This window comes from Doryrhamphus excisus, linkage group LG18, assembly GCF_037039965.1.
Source record: "Doryrhamphus excisus strain RoL-2023G ecotype Guam linkage group LG18, RoL_Dexc_Guam_v1.1, whole genome shotgun sequence".
NCBI lineage: Eukaryota > Metazoa > Chordata > Actinopteri > Syngnathiformes > Syngnathidae > Doryrhamphus > Doryrhamphus excisus.
Genome location: NC_136374.1, coordinates 1,973,424 through 1,989,897, shown reverse-complemented (window position 1 = coordinate 1,989,897; position 16,474 = coordinate 1,973,424). Strand labels below are relative to the sequence as shown.

General features: G+C 42.4%; 2 protein-coding genes across 3 annotated transcripts; both read right to left on the bottom strand.

Annotated features, from left to right (window-relative positions):
- Positions 1-506: 506 nt before the first annotated feature.
- Positions 507-3,402, bottom strand: gpr61l (G protein-coupled receptor 61-like). Its single transcript, XM_058055543.2, has 2 exons — positions 3,124-3,402; positions 507-2,084 (listed from the first exon to the last, which is right to left on the bottom strand). Exon 2 carries the CDS (start codon positions 2,027-2,029, stop codon positions 752-754), a length of 1,278 nt encoding a protein of 425 aa, XP_057911526.2. The 5' UTR covers positions 2,030-2,084; positions 3,124-3,402; the 3' UTR covers positions 507-751.
- A 2,817-nt stretch (positions 3,403-6,219) lies between these two features.
- parp3 (poly (ADP-ribose) polymerase family, member 3) lies at positions 6,220-14,779 on the bottom strand. Of its 2 annotated transcripts, none has more exons than XM_058055541.2 (11): positions 14,512-14,779; positions 14,116-14,308; positions 13,914-14,039; positions 10,953-11,132; positions 10,726-10,864; positions 9,155-9,381; positions 8,927-9,082; positions 8,777-8,860; positions 8,510-8,687; positions 8,280-8,423; positions 6,220-6,941 (listed from the first exon to the last, which is right to left on the bottom strand). In XM_058055541.2, exons 2-11 carry the CDS (start codon positions 14,299-14,301, stop codon positions 6,772-6,774), a joined length of 1,590 nt encoding a protein of 529 aa, XP_057911524.2. In that variant the 5' UTR covers positions 14,302-14,308; positions 14,512-14,779; the 3' UTR covers positions 6,220-6,771. The 2 variants fall into 2 exon arrangements, with proteins under 2 accessions (XP_057911524.2, XP_057911525.2); XM_058055542.2 differs by having other exon boundaries at positions 14,591-14,779.
- Positions 14,780-16,474: the final 1,695 nt, after the last annotated feature.

Genomic DNA, 16,474 nt, shown 5'->3' with positions numbered 1-16,474 from the left:
TTACTGTAATAATGCCGGGTGTCGCAATGCCGCAGAACATGTTGGAATTCATCTTTTCCCACAGGGAACCGCAGCTCCCTGGTCCCACTCATGCAGCCCCACGACACAACCACCATGCTTCATTGTAATTACTGTAATAATGCTGGGCGTCGCAATGCCACAGAACATGTTGGAATTCATCTTTTCCCTCAGGGAACCGCAGCCCCCCGGTGCCAGCAGCACTCATGTAGCCCCATGATGCTACCACTATGCTTGTCTACAATTATCTATATAAATTGTCTTATGAACAATGCGAAGAATACAGCACTTATGGGAGTTACTGTAATCATGCTGTGCCATTTTTGAAGTAATCAGTATTTGTATTTAGTCTGTATGACGGTATTTGTTTTCCTGCCGACTCTCCCCGTCCTTACTCTGCTCAGGTAGGACAGTTGGTGGGCATGAATAACACAAATGTTGTGTTATTGGCCACATGACATTACATAAGACAGGGTTCTGTAGTTTTATTGGTACGCCCCTTTTCCATTGTGTAGTACCAACTGGTACTACCGGCAGCTTTTCTACTTCACGGTACTCTAAGCAGCAGGGTTCAGTTTCTTGCCCAAGGATACTCTGACATGGGAGAAAGGAGGATCGAACCAGCAAGCTTCAAGTTGGGAGATGACCACAAATGGTTTTCATAAGTCTGAAAATCTGAAAATGTGGGACCGGGTCCCTTTGAGGAATAATGGAAAAGTCCCTGAACGTGTCCCTAAGTGTGATCCTCTGGTATTTGCCCAGGAATCTTCACCCTGTGGCCCACAGTGTTTCTCGGACTGGAGTCGATACAGCTGGAGCGTCTCTCAGCGGTGCAGCTGGTTCTCTGGATGAACTGGAGGAAGTTCTCCTGGAGGGAGCCCTCGTGGCTGGAAACGGCAAACTCCACAGGCTGGGTCAGGCAGCAGCGTCGGAACTTGACAAGTTCCTCTCTGATCTGCCTGTTGAGCAAACCGTAGAAGAACGGGTTCACCGCGAATGAAGAAAACGCCAGCCAGTTGACCGCCTCTTCCAAGTCCCCCGGGCTGTGCATGGACCCCGTCAAAGACATTTGCAGGTGGAAGACGAAGTAGGGCAGCCAGCAGATCAGGAACTGACCCACGATGAATACCAAAGTGAGGGCCGCCTTGCCTCCGCCGAACGCTCTTTCTGGAGAAAGTCTCTGTGGCAGAGCGCGGGTGGTGTTGATCATGGTGGCCTGGCTGCTGATGGAGTCCGACCGATTCTTATCTGAGTTCACGCTAGCCCACGTTGGGACAGCAGGGACTTGCTGCAAGGCGGCCGAACGAGCGACTTTGTACACCGCGCAGTAAACGACAAAGATAATCACTGAAGGTACCAGGAAGCAAAGCACAGTGAAGACAACTGCAAACACTCCTCGAAGGCGACTGTGGCTGGCGTGGAGCGAGCAGTGCGCCGCCGCGATCGAGCTTTGGTTTCCGTAGGCTGGCCAGCCAAAGAGGGTGAACAAAGCCAAGAGCGCCGACTTGACCCAGATAAGGAGCATGACCCCGATAGCTAAATTGATAGTCATCTTGACTTCGTAACGCATGGGGTGCACAATATAGAAGTAGCGTTCCACACTGATGGCCGTGATGGTGAGAATGGACAAACAGATGAGGAACACGTTGAGGAAGATGTACACCTGACACTCCAGAACGGTGAACACCACAGTGCCGAAAAAGGGCGAGCTGGATATGATCCCCAGGGGCATGAGGAGAATGGCGCACAGCAGGTCCACGGCACAAAGATGACACACGAAAGCGAATCGCTTCATGTGCGGAGCGCGGGCGATGGCCACCATCACGCCCACATTTGCCAGCAGGGCTATGAGGTTCAAGGTCACCATGCAGAACAAACCGAACAGGTCTTTGAGTTGCGACTGAGAGCCGGTGACTACGCCGACATCTGTTGGAACTGTAGGATGTTGCTCCCATGGGGCAGTTGTTAGATTGGAGGCAGACGGAATCATGGGATTGGACGTTTCTGCCATTATTCTTCCATAACTTCATCTGCTTGCATCTGAGATGTCGTTACAGCTGGATGACCTGTGGTAGAGAGAGACAGGCGTTGCACAAGTGAAGAAAAAAACCCTGACCTTTAAAAAGTACTGTATCACAGTAACTGCTTACTTCTACTACTCTTATGGAGGTATTGATTTAACAATATTTGTATTGCAGTCATCCGTTGTGTGTTTTGGTTTGAGCTGTACAGGTTTGAACATGAATAGAGACCTGTAGATATGAAATAGTACCCCTATAGTTTCCTTTATACTATTGCCTTGTTTACATAGCACAGGTTAGATTTACTAGATTTACTTATTCTAAGCTTTAAAAAGTGTTTCAAACGGAGTGGGGAAAGACAAAGAAATAAAAAACTTACCACTTCCACACAGAGTGAGAGAACCCATTTTTCACTCCATGGCATGTCGGCATTACTGATGCCTAGTGACCACAATACTACATAAAACTTTTTTTTTAGGCTATAGTCAACCACAAAACAGCTAGCAGTTATTTTTTTGAAAAAACGCAATATAGTGAGCAAAGCGATATTCAAACCGTAATATAGCGAAAGATGACTGTATTGTGGTAGATACCAATACCAATATGTAAACATAAATTCATGGAAAATATGACTTCATCATAGCAGTTCAAGTCCCACGACTAGGTCAACCAATGTTTTTGTTTTTAGCATTCATTCATTTATTGTGAATGTCGCGGGGGTGCTGGAGCCTATCCCAGCTGTCTTCGGGCGAGAGGCGGGGTACACCCTGGACTGGTGGCCAGCCAATCACAGGGCACATATAGACAAACAACCATTCACACTCACATTTCCTCCCACATTCCAAAAACATGCTAGGTTAATTGGCGACTCGTATGAATGTGAGTGTGAATGGTGCCGGAAGACAGCTGGGATAGGCTCCAGCACCCCCCACGACCCTTGTGAGGAAAAGCGGTAGAAAATGAATAAGAATCTGTTCAATTGTGTAAAAAAAATCTGTAGGCTTCGGCTTACACTGACAAAAACATACAATTTGTTACCTCTTATAATGAAAAACACAACTCAGGCATTCCATTGGGTACCTACCCATGATCCTCTGCTTGCTTGTAGCTCGTTTCAAAATCTCAGTTCCCATAAAAGAATTAAAAAAAAGTCTGTTAAATAAAGAGTCAGCATCCCTTGTGAGGATTTTCACATGCGGTCACCCGAATACAAGAGGTGGACTGCTCCTGCAGAAACCCTCCAGAGGTCCAGACCCATCACATGGGTGCATTTCCAGTTAAATGGCAGCTGATCTTTCACTCCATTATGATGTTAGATCCTCTCTCCCCCCCTCCAGGTTCACCCCTATTCATGTCTAGTGCAGTGTATGGCACTGACTGTCACACATTGTGTTGCGTGTGTGTGTGTTTTCGCTCTTCAAACTGACACACACTCCACTGTCCCCTATTGACAAGAGGCCAGTCTTCACCGGGTCCTACTACCCACCATGTATAATATGTGAATATATATATTGGTAAAGGAACAAACTGCTCAGCCAGTATATATCCCACACAGACATTTTAAAGCGCATGCAGAGATAGATAGCGCTGACGGGAGCTTCAGATGCAGTTTCTCCCATCTTGTGCAGTTCATTTAAAAATACAGCAAGCTACTGCTTTTATTGTCAATGTTTCTGACCCCTCTGTGAATGTGAATGTTTTAGTCAAATTTGGCTTATTTAAGGATATATTCTTTAAAATGATTGTGACAAATGCCTGTCAGTGTGTACCCTGCTAAACCTCACTGCGTCCACTCCCATTCCAAAGGCCCTGTGTTTGAGCCAAGCATGGGAATGGCTGAAACAGGTGGGTTACATTAAGATCACATGACTGTAAATGTTTGTACTTGTAGTCATCAAAGAACTACAAGTAAAAAAGCACTAGTGCCGCAGCATTTGAAAAGTGCAAAGTGCATGCTGGTATGTAATGAGAGAAGTCCGGAGAGACCACTGGTTGTAATGAGAGAAGACCGGAGAGACACTGGTTGTAACATGAGACGACCAGAGAGACCACTGGTATGTAACGAGAGAAGACCGGAGACACCACTGGTTATAACATGCGAAGACCAGAGAGACCACTGGTTATAACATGCGAAGACCAGAGAGACCACTGGTATGTAACGAGAGAAGACCGGAGAGACCACTGGTATGTAACAAGAAAAGTCCGGAGAGACCACTGGTATGTAACGAAATAAGTCCGGAGAGACCACTGGTTGTAACATAAGACCAGCGAGACCACTGGTATGTCACAAGAGAAGACCGGAGAGACCACTGGTATGTAACGAGAGAAGTCCGGAGAGACCACTGGTATGTAACGAAAGAAGTCCGGAGAGACCACTGGTATGTAACGAAAGAAGTCCGGAGAGACCACTGGTATGTAACGAAAGAAGACCAGAGAGACCACTGGTTGTAACGAGAGAAGTCCGGAGAGACCACTGGTATGTAACGAAAGAAGTCCGGAGAGACCACTGGTTGTAACATGAGAAGACCAGAGAGACCACTGGTATGTAACGAGAGAAGTCCGGAGAGACCACTGGTATGTAACGAGAGAAGACCACTGGTATGTAACGAAAGAAGTCCGGAGAGACCACTGGTTGTAACATGAAAAGACCAGAGAGACCACTGGTTGTAACATGAGAAGACCAGAGAGACCACTGGTATGTAACAAAAGAAGTCCGGAGAGACCACTGGTATGTAACGAGAGAAGACCACTGGTATGTAACGAAAGAAGTCCGGAGAGACCACTGGTTGTAACATGAAAAGACCAGAGAGACCACTGGTTGTAACATGAGAAGACCAGAGAGACCACTGGTATGTAACGAAAGAAGTCCGGAGAGACCACTGGTTGTAACATGAAAAGACCAGAGAGACCACTGGTTGTAACATGAGAAGACCAGAGAGACCACTGGTATGTAACAAAAGAAGTCCGGAGAGACCACTGGTATGTAACGAGAGAAGACCACTGGTATGTAACGAAAGAAGTCCGGAGAGACCACTGGTTGTAACATGAGAAGACCAGAGAGACCACTGGTTGTAACATGAGAAGACCAGAGAGACCACTGGTATGTAACGAGAGAAGTCCGGAGAGACCACTGGTATGTAACGAAAGAAGTCCGGAGAGACCACTGGTTGTAACATGAGAAGACCAGAGAGACCACTGGTTGTAACATAAGACCAGAGAGATCCCTGGTATGTAACGAGAGAAGTCCGGAGAGACCACTGCTATGTAACGAAAGAAGTCCGGAGAGACCACTGGTTGTAACATGAGAAGACCAGAGAGACCACTGGTATGTAACAAGAGAAGAACGGAGACCACTGGTATGTAACAAGAGAAGACCAGAGAGACCACTGGTATGTAACAAGAGAAGACCAGAGAGACCGCTGGTATGTAACAAGACAGGAGACCACCGGCATGTAACGAGAGAAGGCCGGTGAGACCACTGGTTGTCATATGAGAAGACCGGAGAGACCACTGGTATGGAACAAGAGAAGACCAGAAAGACCGCTGGTATGTAACAAGAGAAGACCGGAGAGACCACTGTTTTATAACAATTATTGTTGCTTAAAACTCTAGAAAATCTACTGGAGTTTAGTTGATCAGGCGTCCTTCTCAGCCTTTTTAAGTGCAGGCTGGCTAATGTCCAAAAAAACTTGACCTTGAGCTAGACTCTGCAGTTACTAATAGTTTTTAATTTTCACACACAATAATCACTCATTTATGGAGGTTAATTGGTTTCCCGACCCGACCATTAGTGAATTTCCACAAAGTAGGATTCCTTATTTATAAATTATATTTTGTAATTCAAGCATAGAAAAGCTTCTTACGACCTTTTATGCTTTTTTAACATTAGAGCCCTCTAGACATGAAATAACACCCCTATAATCACCTTTACACTCCTATTACCCAAAAAGAGAAAATAAGACTCTGTGTGTCGGGTTAGGTGGCGTACAGGAAGTGACATCGGGGCTTCAGAATTTGAGCAGAATTAGTGCTCTCGGCCACAACAGTAGCCCATTTTAAGGGAAATTGTGCCTGTGTGAGATCATTTAAAGCTGGAATAAAAGCCTGTTGTTCCTGCAATCAAGTCTGATCCTTGCATGCATTAAATATCTAGATACAAGCAAAATAAAAACAAAGCTGGTTGGAGGGACTAAGATTTATTGGTTCTGCCATCGAGTGCAAATAAACATCACAGCATGTTGGTCATTCTACTGACACCATGTGGTGCCGTTTGGGGAAAATGTCAAGCAGACAATGCAAATATATGACGACTCACATATTGCTTTGCATAACATATCTTTGCAGGTGTTTGTCAGTAGCGTAAAACATTTGAGATTTGTTGTAAAATTGCACTTTCCATCTTGTAAACATGTCATTACATACAATCATTCTAAGGCCGATCTGCTGTATATTACAAATATGCTCAAGTAGTATATATTGTTTTTTTGTACAATAAAATGAGCTCCAGAATGTCTACCAAGATTCTTCAACAATCACCGGCAACAACATTAGATATACATGTGCAATCAATCTAATCAGATCCAATATGATTATGCCTTTAGATGCTAAATTATAAAAGTGCATTAGTTTGAGTGCATGTCTGTGCGTTCATGACAACATGCATTCAGGGATATCTTCTACATAGCTTGAAGCTTTAAGATACAAAAAGGCACAGCCAGGCCTTCTACTGACCTTACATATTCAGCTCCAGCAGATAGCGGAGGCAACACTGACTCTCTTTGTAGATGAGATATTCGCTGTTGTAGAAGTAACTCTCAGAGTACTCAGGCTGCTCTATGGGCACGCCCTGTGGGACCGCAACCTTCTTGCCCTCCAGGGTGATGAAGACGTCTTTAGAGGCATCTGAAAACACAAAAACTGTTACTAGCGACATGCGTCTTCATTATAGTAACCCTATTACAACAAGATTCGTCAACTTTGCTTACATATGTTAAATATTGTTTGTAATTGTATTCTACATTGTTTACATTTTTAAAGCAAAATTGCAGAAAATACATTTATACTTCACGGCACCAGCCATGACGAGATAGCTCTCAACCTCACTTCCAGGGAGTAACGTAATCGATGTGACACCTCCTAGCTAAATGAGAGATCGTTGACTTGGTTCAGTCTATTTTTCATCAAAATAATAGTCATACCACAACGTCGTGTTGCTGCTGGATGTTCACCTTATCCCAGTAAGTTTGTTTTCTTTTACAAAAAAAGAAGGCTTAAGACGGGCAGAGAACATGAGCCAGATGGAAGCCCACCTTGGGTTGTGTTCTTTGCAGTGCTTTCACTGATGACGACGTGGAAATACGGTATAAAGGCATTTTGAAAAATCATGCAAATCAGGGTTGGGCAAGTCTGTGTGGAGTTTACATGTTCTCCACGTGTGTGGGTTTTCTCCGGGTACTCCAGTTTCCTCCCACATTCCAAAAACATGTTAGGTTAATTGGCTACTCCAAATTGTCCATAGGTATGAATGTGGATGGGAATGGTTGTTTGTCTATATGTGCCCTGCAATGGCTAACGACCAGTCCAGGGTGTACCCCGCCTCTTGCCCAAAAGTCTGCTATGATAGGCTCCAGCATGCCCCCACGACCCTATTGAGGGCAGCGATGAAGGTATAGGATGGAATGTATAAGATGGATGTATGACATATTTATGCCAATAAATTCCTGGCCTACCAGTTCTGACCTTTGTTGTTGCCAAATTGCCAATTTTGTCACCAGATCCAGCAATGACATATTTTATTTTTCATTATTAATTTTGTGCATGTTATTTTGAGAATGTGATTTCTGTTTGGAAAAATGAGCCAAACCAATGGAGAAAAACTGTAATATGAAGTCAAATAATTGTAAACAATCAAAACAGCTGAGACAGTCAACTCAGCTTGGCTGCCTAAATCTGACGGTCCATCACATGGTACAGATATGTATATTATTTATGATGTGACTCATTGACATATAAAAGATTATGAACATATTGTTTACAATTATGACACTGTCCCTCCAAACTTTTCAGCTCTTGACAAAGGCTCTGGATAGATTAAGGTTGCCGATAAATAAAAGTACCAATATGATAAAAACACCGTCACTGTCCAAAATACCTCTATGTGTATGGAGGTGCAATACGACTCTACCACGACACCGATTTTGATTCTCCAGAGCGGCAAGAAGTGTAATGTCACTGAAATACCTGGTTCCACTCGACCCCGTGCAACAACACAATCAAATCCGGCTGGAGCCTTTTTCAAGGACGAGTTGTCTCTGGTGATGGTATGTTCTTTCCCAAGCGCCACTTCAGTCAGAAACATCACACCAGTGTTCTTAGAGGTGCGCACTGAGAATTGACAAGGGAAAAACATCACTTGGTAATTATTACGATGATTGCATAGTACATAGCACTCAGTATTCAGCCAGGCTTACCATAACCTGCTGACTTGCTGTTTTCCGATGCAAAATAGATACCCCGACCAACACGACCCCCTGAATGGGGCATGATCCTCAAGCCGCTCTTAAGGATAGCAGCCACAACTGCTATGTTTGTGCCATGCCACAGCAGACGGCGGTTCTCCAGTGTGTCATGCTCTTTAAAACGCTCTGCCTGCAATGTGAGTAATGAATAATAGTAATAATTTTTTTTTTTATGAATTTTTTTTTTACATGACCTCCGTTACCAAACCAAGCTCCTACCTCAAACTCTCTGGCAATTTCCCAAACATTGACAATTTTCGGTTTATGATGGCCTGCTGTTTCTGACAGGTACTTTTCTATGATCTTGAGATAAAAAAAGCAAAATGTATGAACTATTGTGGTAAAAGTATAATGATATGTACAACATACTTTATATGACTGTGTGGATTTATCCATCAGAGAGAGCTTGCAATTGAGAGAATTGTAGTCCTGGTCAAGAGGGTGAGGAACAGTCTCTACCATGTCTTCCTGGGCCTTCTCTGTCTCTGACTTCAAGGTCTGGGCCAGCTCAATATCAGCCAGAACCTACCCCAGCATTGGAAAAAAAAATAATGTGGAAGAACAGTCAATTGTAATTTAAACAACACCAATTCTTACCATTAGCATCTCTTTCTTCTTTTCCACAGTATCTCTGCAATCAATAGTCGGAGGTCGATTCCGACCAAAGTTGTGCGGGATAGTGGTGAAGAACTTGGAGGAGAGCTCTTGAAGACGTGCATTTCTGTTTCTGCTTTGGTTCAAGGCTGCTTCTATCTCCTCCAGCACTTCAAATCCTTTTGCAATCTGCATCTTGCTGAGCTTACCCAAAGGCATCTTCTTGATATCTGTACAACATCAACACACACAGTGGGAGCTCACTGGTTTCACTTTCTATTTGACACCACCCGCAGCACCACTCTAAGAACTCCACATTACAAACAATGGAGATCAACCAGAAAGCAATCATTTAACCTTTTAGGATGGCGGTGCCCCTGTATCGGCACCGACAAATGCATGTCCACACAGCTAAAAGCTAAATGTCAATAGATTTCAAGAAAACAGAAGTAGCCCTTAAATGGGGAAAATCTTGAAATGCTGTTCCAACTATAAAAGTATGATTCTACTGAGGCCGTGTCCACACACACACAGATTTTCTAATGCTTATTTTCTATGTGTTTTGGCGTAAATGTAGGTTTATGTCCTAACAGGTAAAACAAGCTTTCTAGCAAAATAGCCGAAGACATGCTACGTTCACCAAACGTATTGTTGTGACAGTCTTTTCTGAACAAGGGATATTTAAAGGATGTCAAAAGGCACGGGAGTGACAGTGACACTTTACACCAGGGGTCTCAAACTTGCGGGCCGCGGGCCAAATGCGTCCCGCGAGACGCTAGTTTGAGGCCCCCACCTTGATACCAAAGTTTAATGTTGACAGCTTAAAGCTGTGTGCACACCAGACACAATGAACATGATTTTGCCCCGCCCATACTGTTACCCTACCCTGTTTTGCTTTGGATTAGCAATGAAGCTAAAGGCTTATGACGCTGGGTACAAATAAATGCAGGAAATGATTTGGAATAAAAGGGAAAATACACGTCAAGATAAAGCATCTCATCAAACATGTTGTTAAAGTTACCACGCTGCTAACCAGATGGAACCATGCTACCATGCTAACTTGCTAATTGGGTCAAATTATTTAATTAATGTTCATGTTAAAGGTTAAATAACTGTTAATACTGGACATTTGAATCTGAAAAAAATTATTTCTCTACCAACTGTATGTGGTTTCTTACGTTTTTCTTATTTGCTGTTTTATTATTATTTTACTTATTTATTACTGATTGATTTATTTATTGTCTTTATGCTTAATTTGTTTGTTTTTTTAATCTTATTTTGTGTACAGAAAAATAAAAATTAAGATATGTGAGAACAGTGGAATGTTTTATCAGATATTTTGGTATGGAAAACCGGAACCAAAGTACTGAAAAAGTGTAGGGTACAGCAGAAAACCTGATGCGGCCCGGCTTCAACCGGTGGCCCCCAGGTAAATTGAGTTTGACACCCCTGCTTTACACCTTACTCTTAGTCGTAAAGGGAAGTCAGCGGAAAGTCAATTTCGAGGGCTTAGTCATGACTTTGACATGAGGATGTTGCCCGAACCGGTCCGTGCTGCAGTGTGTCACACCCACCTAAGTTCATGCATTCCATCGCCTCCTTGAACATGTCATTACTGAAAATGAGGTGGATAAGCGCTGATGTAGCCTCGTCAAGGCTGCAGGGTAGGACGTTTTTAGTCACTTTGACCGCTTTCCCATCAACACTGTCCACCTGAAATGAGACGCCAAACACTGAACAATGTGACAATGGTGGTTGAATCATTAGGAGGGTCTTTCCTGTGTGTCTGCTTTACCATTACCTTAACCTCGGCATCCTGCTCCCCATCCACCTCGATTAAGGTGTACTTCCCGGAGTGGGAGACAAAGTTGACACGATCGCTCCAGTTGTTCTTTGTCTTGTCTTTAAACTTCTTCTCAAAGTCCTTCACAGCGTTCTCTGCGTTCGGAAACGAATTAAGTTTGGATTGTCCCACTTCACCCTGAGTATGGAAAATCACAATCAAGTTATTTTTAATAAAATTGAGTACAGTGATGACTCCAGTCTGAATCACCAAACCGAAACCATGGAACCGATTTTCCACACAGATTTCAAGTGAGAGACAGGAAGTGCATGTTTGATTCCACAATTTCGGCGAGTGTGAGAAAAGTGGACTTATACATTATGAATTCAAAAGGAGTCAAGAGGCACCCAACTCACAAGACGAGCAAATACACCAGATTGGGTCTACGAGAGCACGACAAGACGGGATTCTAACATTACTGTCGTATTTACTCATGTATAGTGGTTCATTGAGTCCAGACCCGACTACGACAAATTTGTGATATATAGCATTCAATGTTAATAAAAGAAATACTTTCATAGAAAACATGTTAGTGACTTTTTTTATCATTATTAGAATTCTGAGGATGTGAAATATCACCCGTAAAGTCACCTTTAAACTTCTATTATTCATTGTTTACAACACATTGCATTATTACACATATACATTATTTCCAACACATTATGCTGCAAGGACTCAAGATGGCCGCTCGCTAGTCTTGACTATTTCTTCTCAACTTAGAAGCCAAAAACATACCACTTCCACACCAAATGGGAGGAGAACTTTTTTCACTCTTATGTGTGACACGCTATGATTGACTTCATGCAGTGTTAAAGGTAATGCCATGTAAGGTAAACTACCGTAGCGTTCAGTCTTGAAGCTGCTACTTTTTTCTCAAACTTTGAACCCTGCGGCTTATAGAGGTGTGGGTAATTTGTGGCTAAGTTCTAATCTTCTGACATCTCCTTCAGAACTACTCCTAATCATTTAAATACAGCGCCGCTTGCAAGTCAGTGATGAAATTGTAGCTTTCTTTAGCAGGAGCCAATCACGAGCTATCAGTGAACTCAAGACAAGCTTGTCAACTCACTGGAACTTGGAGGCGGCCATTACTCAATGTAACAGTGTCATCTTACAAAGAACGCTAAACTCATTGCACAGCAACTTAACACTTAAAAGATATCTAGGGAACACACAATACAAGTACCAATACAAGTTAAAAACAATGTCAGCCTCCCTCTGGTGGACTGAGGCAGCATTGCAGCACCATCTATCCATTGTTTTATGCCGCTTGTACTCCAATGAAATGCCTTGCTCAAACGAGACCTTGGCCATTATTATTATTCCCACACAGGAGCTGTTGAGTTTGGCTTTGCAAGTGTCTTTTTGCCTCCTAATTTATACATATTACCTTGCAGTGCTCGGCTATGAGGCTCCATTCCATTGCTGCGTATATGCTAGGGCCCCGCCTCCACCCACAGATATAAAGCGGTTGTATGACTGGACTTACTTCATTTAACATCTCAAGCTGTTAACTATCTGGTTCTTAAGACCGAGATACAGTAAACCTCGGATATATCGGACTCGAATATATCGGAAATTCACTCACAACGGACAGATAAAAAAGAACCAATTTTATATCGATATCGGTTATAACGAATTACTACTTATTACGATACTATTTTCATTTCCCGGCAAATTTCTAGTCTTTTATGATATAATTAGTTCCGTTAGTACGATACTCGGTTATTATGATAATCCGGTTACTACGATGCCCTTTTCATCTCCCGCCAGCCAATTTGGTCTGCTTATATCGATACAAAAGCAGCTTAAATCAATCTTTGCTTAAGGATTTCAATACCAAATGCCTGTATAGATTCTATACACACGAGAGAAACCACGAACGCAGTTGGTTCTTCTGTTGCAGGCATGTGTTTGGCCAGCTATGTGGGGCGGGTTGAGCATGACCTGTGAACCCGGAAGTGCGGGAATCGGTGTGTGTGCTGCGCTCTGGTGGTGGAAGTGTGAAAAATAAAGTTGACTGGAAGCAGCCGTTCGCCGTGTTCTTTTTTTGGTATTGAAATCCTTAAGCAAAGATTGATTTAAGCTGCGAGTCCATTATTGCCCACTTTTAATGCAGTTCAGCGCAGGATCGGATATATGGATAGTCCGGTTATATCGGTATTTTTTCCGACTCCCGAGAATATCGATATAACGAGACTTTACTGTATATCGGATTTTTTATAACGGATTTCGCCTATTTCTGACAAAATCTCCAGTCCCGTTCCAATGCATTTCCATTAAATTTCCCTCGCATATATCGGATGGCCGCATCGTGGCGCTCCGATTCGCCGAATCGTGACAGGCCGCTATACTACGTCATTTGCAGCGTTGCCGGCGCGTCCAGGTACATTGGAAACAAAGTCAAGGAAGTGCCTTTTTATAACGGATAAAATCCGGACATTTTCCGGTATACGCATATAACGGATTTCGCTTATATCGGACAAAACCAGTGGGAACAATTGAATCCGATATATCCGAGGTTTACTGTATTACCGAAAACCTTTACACTTCAACTGTAGTTTGTGCACACTTGGAGGTAAGAAGGACTGGAACAAATTGGGATGTGACCAAATGTACCTGTTGATTGGTCCTTAATTAAAATATCATGACTACGAGAGAGGAGCCTCCTCACATAGCCTAACAAAGTGCACTGTGTTCAGCGACTCTGGCAAAACTTTTACACTTTTCAGGTGCCTGATAAGATTTTTTGTGCGTTCTATATTTTTTCCCCTCATTGCAAAGAATTTGGTAAAAAAAAAATTTTTTTAATGTTATCGGATTTATCGGTATGACATCATAAATCACTCATAGTGGCCCAATAATTATCATACACTCCTATTTTTGTTTTTCTGGCCAGGTTGTGTATGTTTGACTTACCACTCTGCCCCATCTGTTCCACGAATAGTACTTGTTGGAGTCAATAATGATTTGGATGACATAAAACTTGTTATTGTTTTGTCCAATGTTGGTCTGATTGAGCATGCAGTCATAGTCTTCATACACCTGCGGGCAACAATACAGCAAAAATGTCATCATCTACATTACAAATACTTTGCATTGGGATGTTGTGAGGTACTACCTCTGCAGTGTCTGCCAGTGAGCAATGCTCGTCCACCTTCCTCTTGCCTTTCAATTGTGGCCCTGCCGCCATAAGGGCCTCTTTGGTGGAGGTGAAGGCATCCTTAGGCTTTGGTTGCTCGGGTTCTTGCTTCACCTTCTTGCCGCCAGCCTTGGCGGCGGAAGCGGAGCGTCTCTTTGGTGCCATGATGATGCTGTTTGGAAAAGCACATCAGAGCTGCCATGTTTCTTACAACCGTCTTAGACATGCCCGGACACTTCTAACCCAGCCAAGCCACATTACCAAACGTACAAGTCATGAATAACTACAACTTTATTACACAAATGACATCATTCAGTACTTCCGTATGTGTTTTGAGAACGAATCGACATCAATATAACGACGACTTAAACTCACGTTTTTAACTTTGAATGGCGTCACACGGGATTAAATACAGTCCAGTAGCAATGGAGGCACAAAAAAAAACAACACGCACGTCTCTGAGGAAGCTGATACCTCCTCGGTTGTCTGTCTTGAAGGTCGGATTGAGGGTTTCGGGAAGTTTTCCGGAATGTTTACAGTGGGAGGAAGAGGCGGAGCTGGACTGGAAAGCCTTCCTGCTTTTCGGTGCTGTCACCCGGAGTCCGCCATGGGACCACACAGCTAAGCTAGCAGGCTACACCGCCCTCTAGCTAGCATCCGGGCTAGCGTCTTACATTTAAACAGTCTTTTTTTTCGATTATTGTTATTATGTTGCGTGGAATTACTAAAGACCAAAATAATAAAACTCTTTAATTGCTCACACGCATCCAACATAGTCCTCATTTTGTCGCTTTAGAAATCGTTTGAGGGTGTTTAGTAACATATCGTATTTTTTAAGACACCATTACGTTTTCATATAAAATGACGAAAATGGCTAAGCAAGCAAATGCATGAAAACGCATGTGGTTCTTGGCGTATGGCAAAACCAAGAAAAGTTAAAGTTTCAAGCCATTACTTATTAGTAAAAATGCCATTTATTGCCAAATAATGCTAGTACAAAACATTCAAGTATATATCCTAAAACGGATGCTGCGTTATGACTGCATAAGAGTATATTCATTTCATAGGAAATGATGCTAATGATGTATATGACAACTTTGAACACAAGATGGCAGTGTTGTACAGTATTACGAGTACAGTAGGTTGTATGCCGCCCAGTACCTCAGTAGAGGCAAAGTAACAAGATTTATTTATATTTTTTTATTCAAATCAGCAGATCATCAGATCATCAGCAATTGACAGATTAATAATTAATAATAAAAAATAATTAAAAATTAAATTAAAAATAATTCGCCCAATTCTGCTCTGCATGCACCAGTCAAGACAAATTTCATGGATATTATGGTGAATTTTCAGATACCCAAGAAGGGTAAAACTAATTCTTATGGTAATCATTAGGTCAGTAATTCCCAAACATTCATCCCATTTCACTTATTTGGCCTGTAAATGATTACAAATAATATATCTTTATATATCAATGGATGGCAGTGATATGTAGTGACAGGCAAGAACACTGAATTGTACTTCCACCAGATGGTAGAATATACACAATTTAAAAAAGAACTGTGTGTCAACTGTTGCTACTCTCACAAATACTGTAAGTCAGTGTACTTATTATACCGCATGGTGTACCGTGAGAGTTTTTTTTCCTAATGTAAAATACGTGGCTAGGCTTTTAAAATGGGAGTCAGACTCACACACCCTGAATAGTAAAAAAATGTCATATTAGTATTGTTGGCAAAGTTGTTTCTCACCTTTTTTTTATCAAAGTGCCGGCACTCAACTTTTTTTTTGGTTCTGTAGTGAGTTATTTAGCAGTTGCACTCAATAAAAAAGTCCAAAAACAGACTGTATGAAACTTGCATTTTGGAAAAACTGGACTATAACCGAATCATATAAAAACACACTTAAAGTACTTCTTAAAAAAATGTTTGTATGCATCAAACATTAAAAGAGAAAGTGTTTCTTTCGTCATGCATTTACCGTGTCATCCACACGAGAGGCTTGCCGCTGGAGCGCACCTCAACCCGGTGAGTGTGCACCACTGTGGAAGCCTGCTGCCAGTTTTTGCTTATAGCGGGGTTCATTTAGGGATCCTGCTACAAAAACACAGTATGGAAGCACTCATTTGTTGGCACTCCCTTTGTGAAATACTATATGTAAACCAAGGATGTCCGCGGGCCATTTGTGGACTGCATTTTTTATGGGCCTGTTAACAGCACATTGTAGAAAGAAAATTTGATATAAAACATATAAACATAAAGTAACTAAAAAAAATAAGTTGTAGAAGAGTTGATACTAAAAACTAATTAGTCTTTGAGCACTTACACACATACAT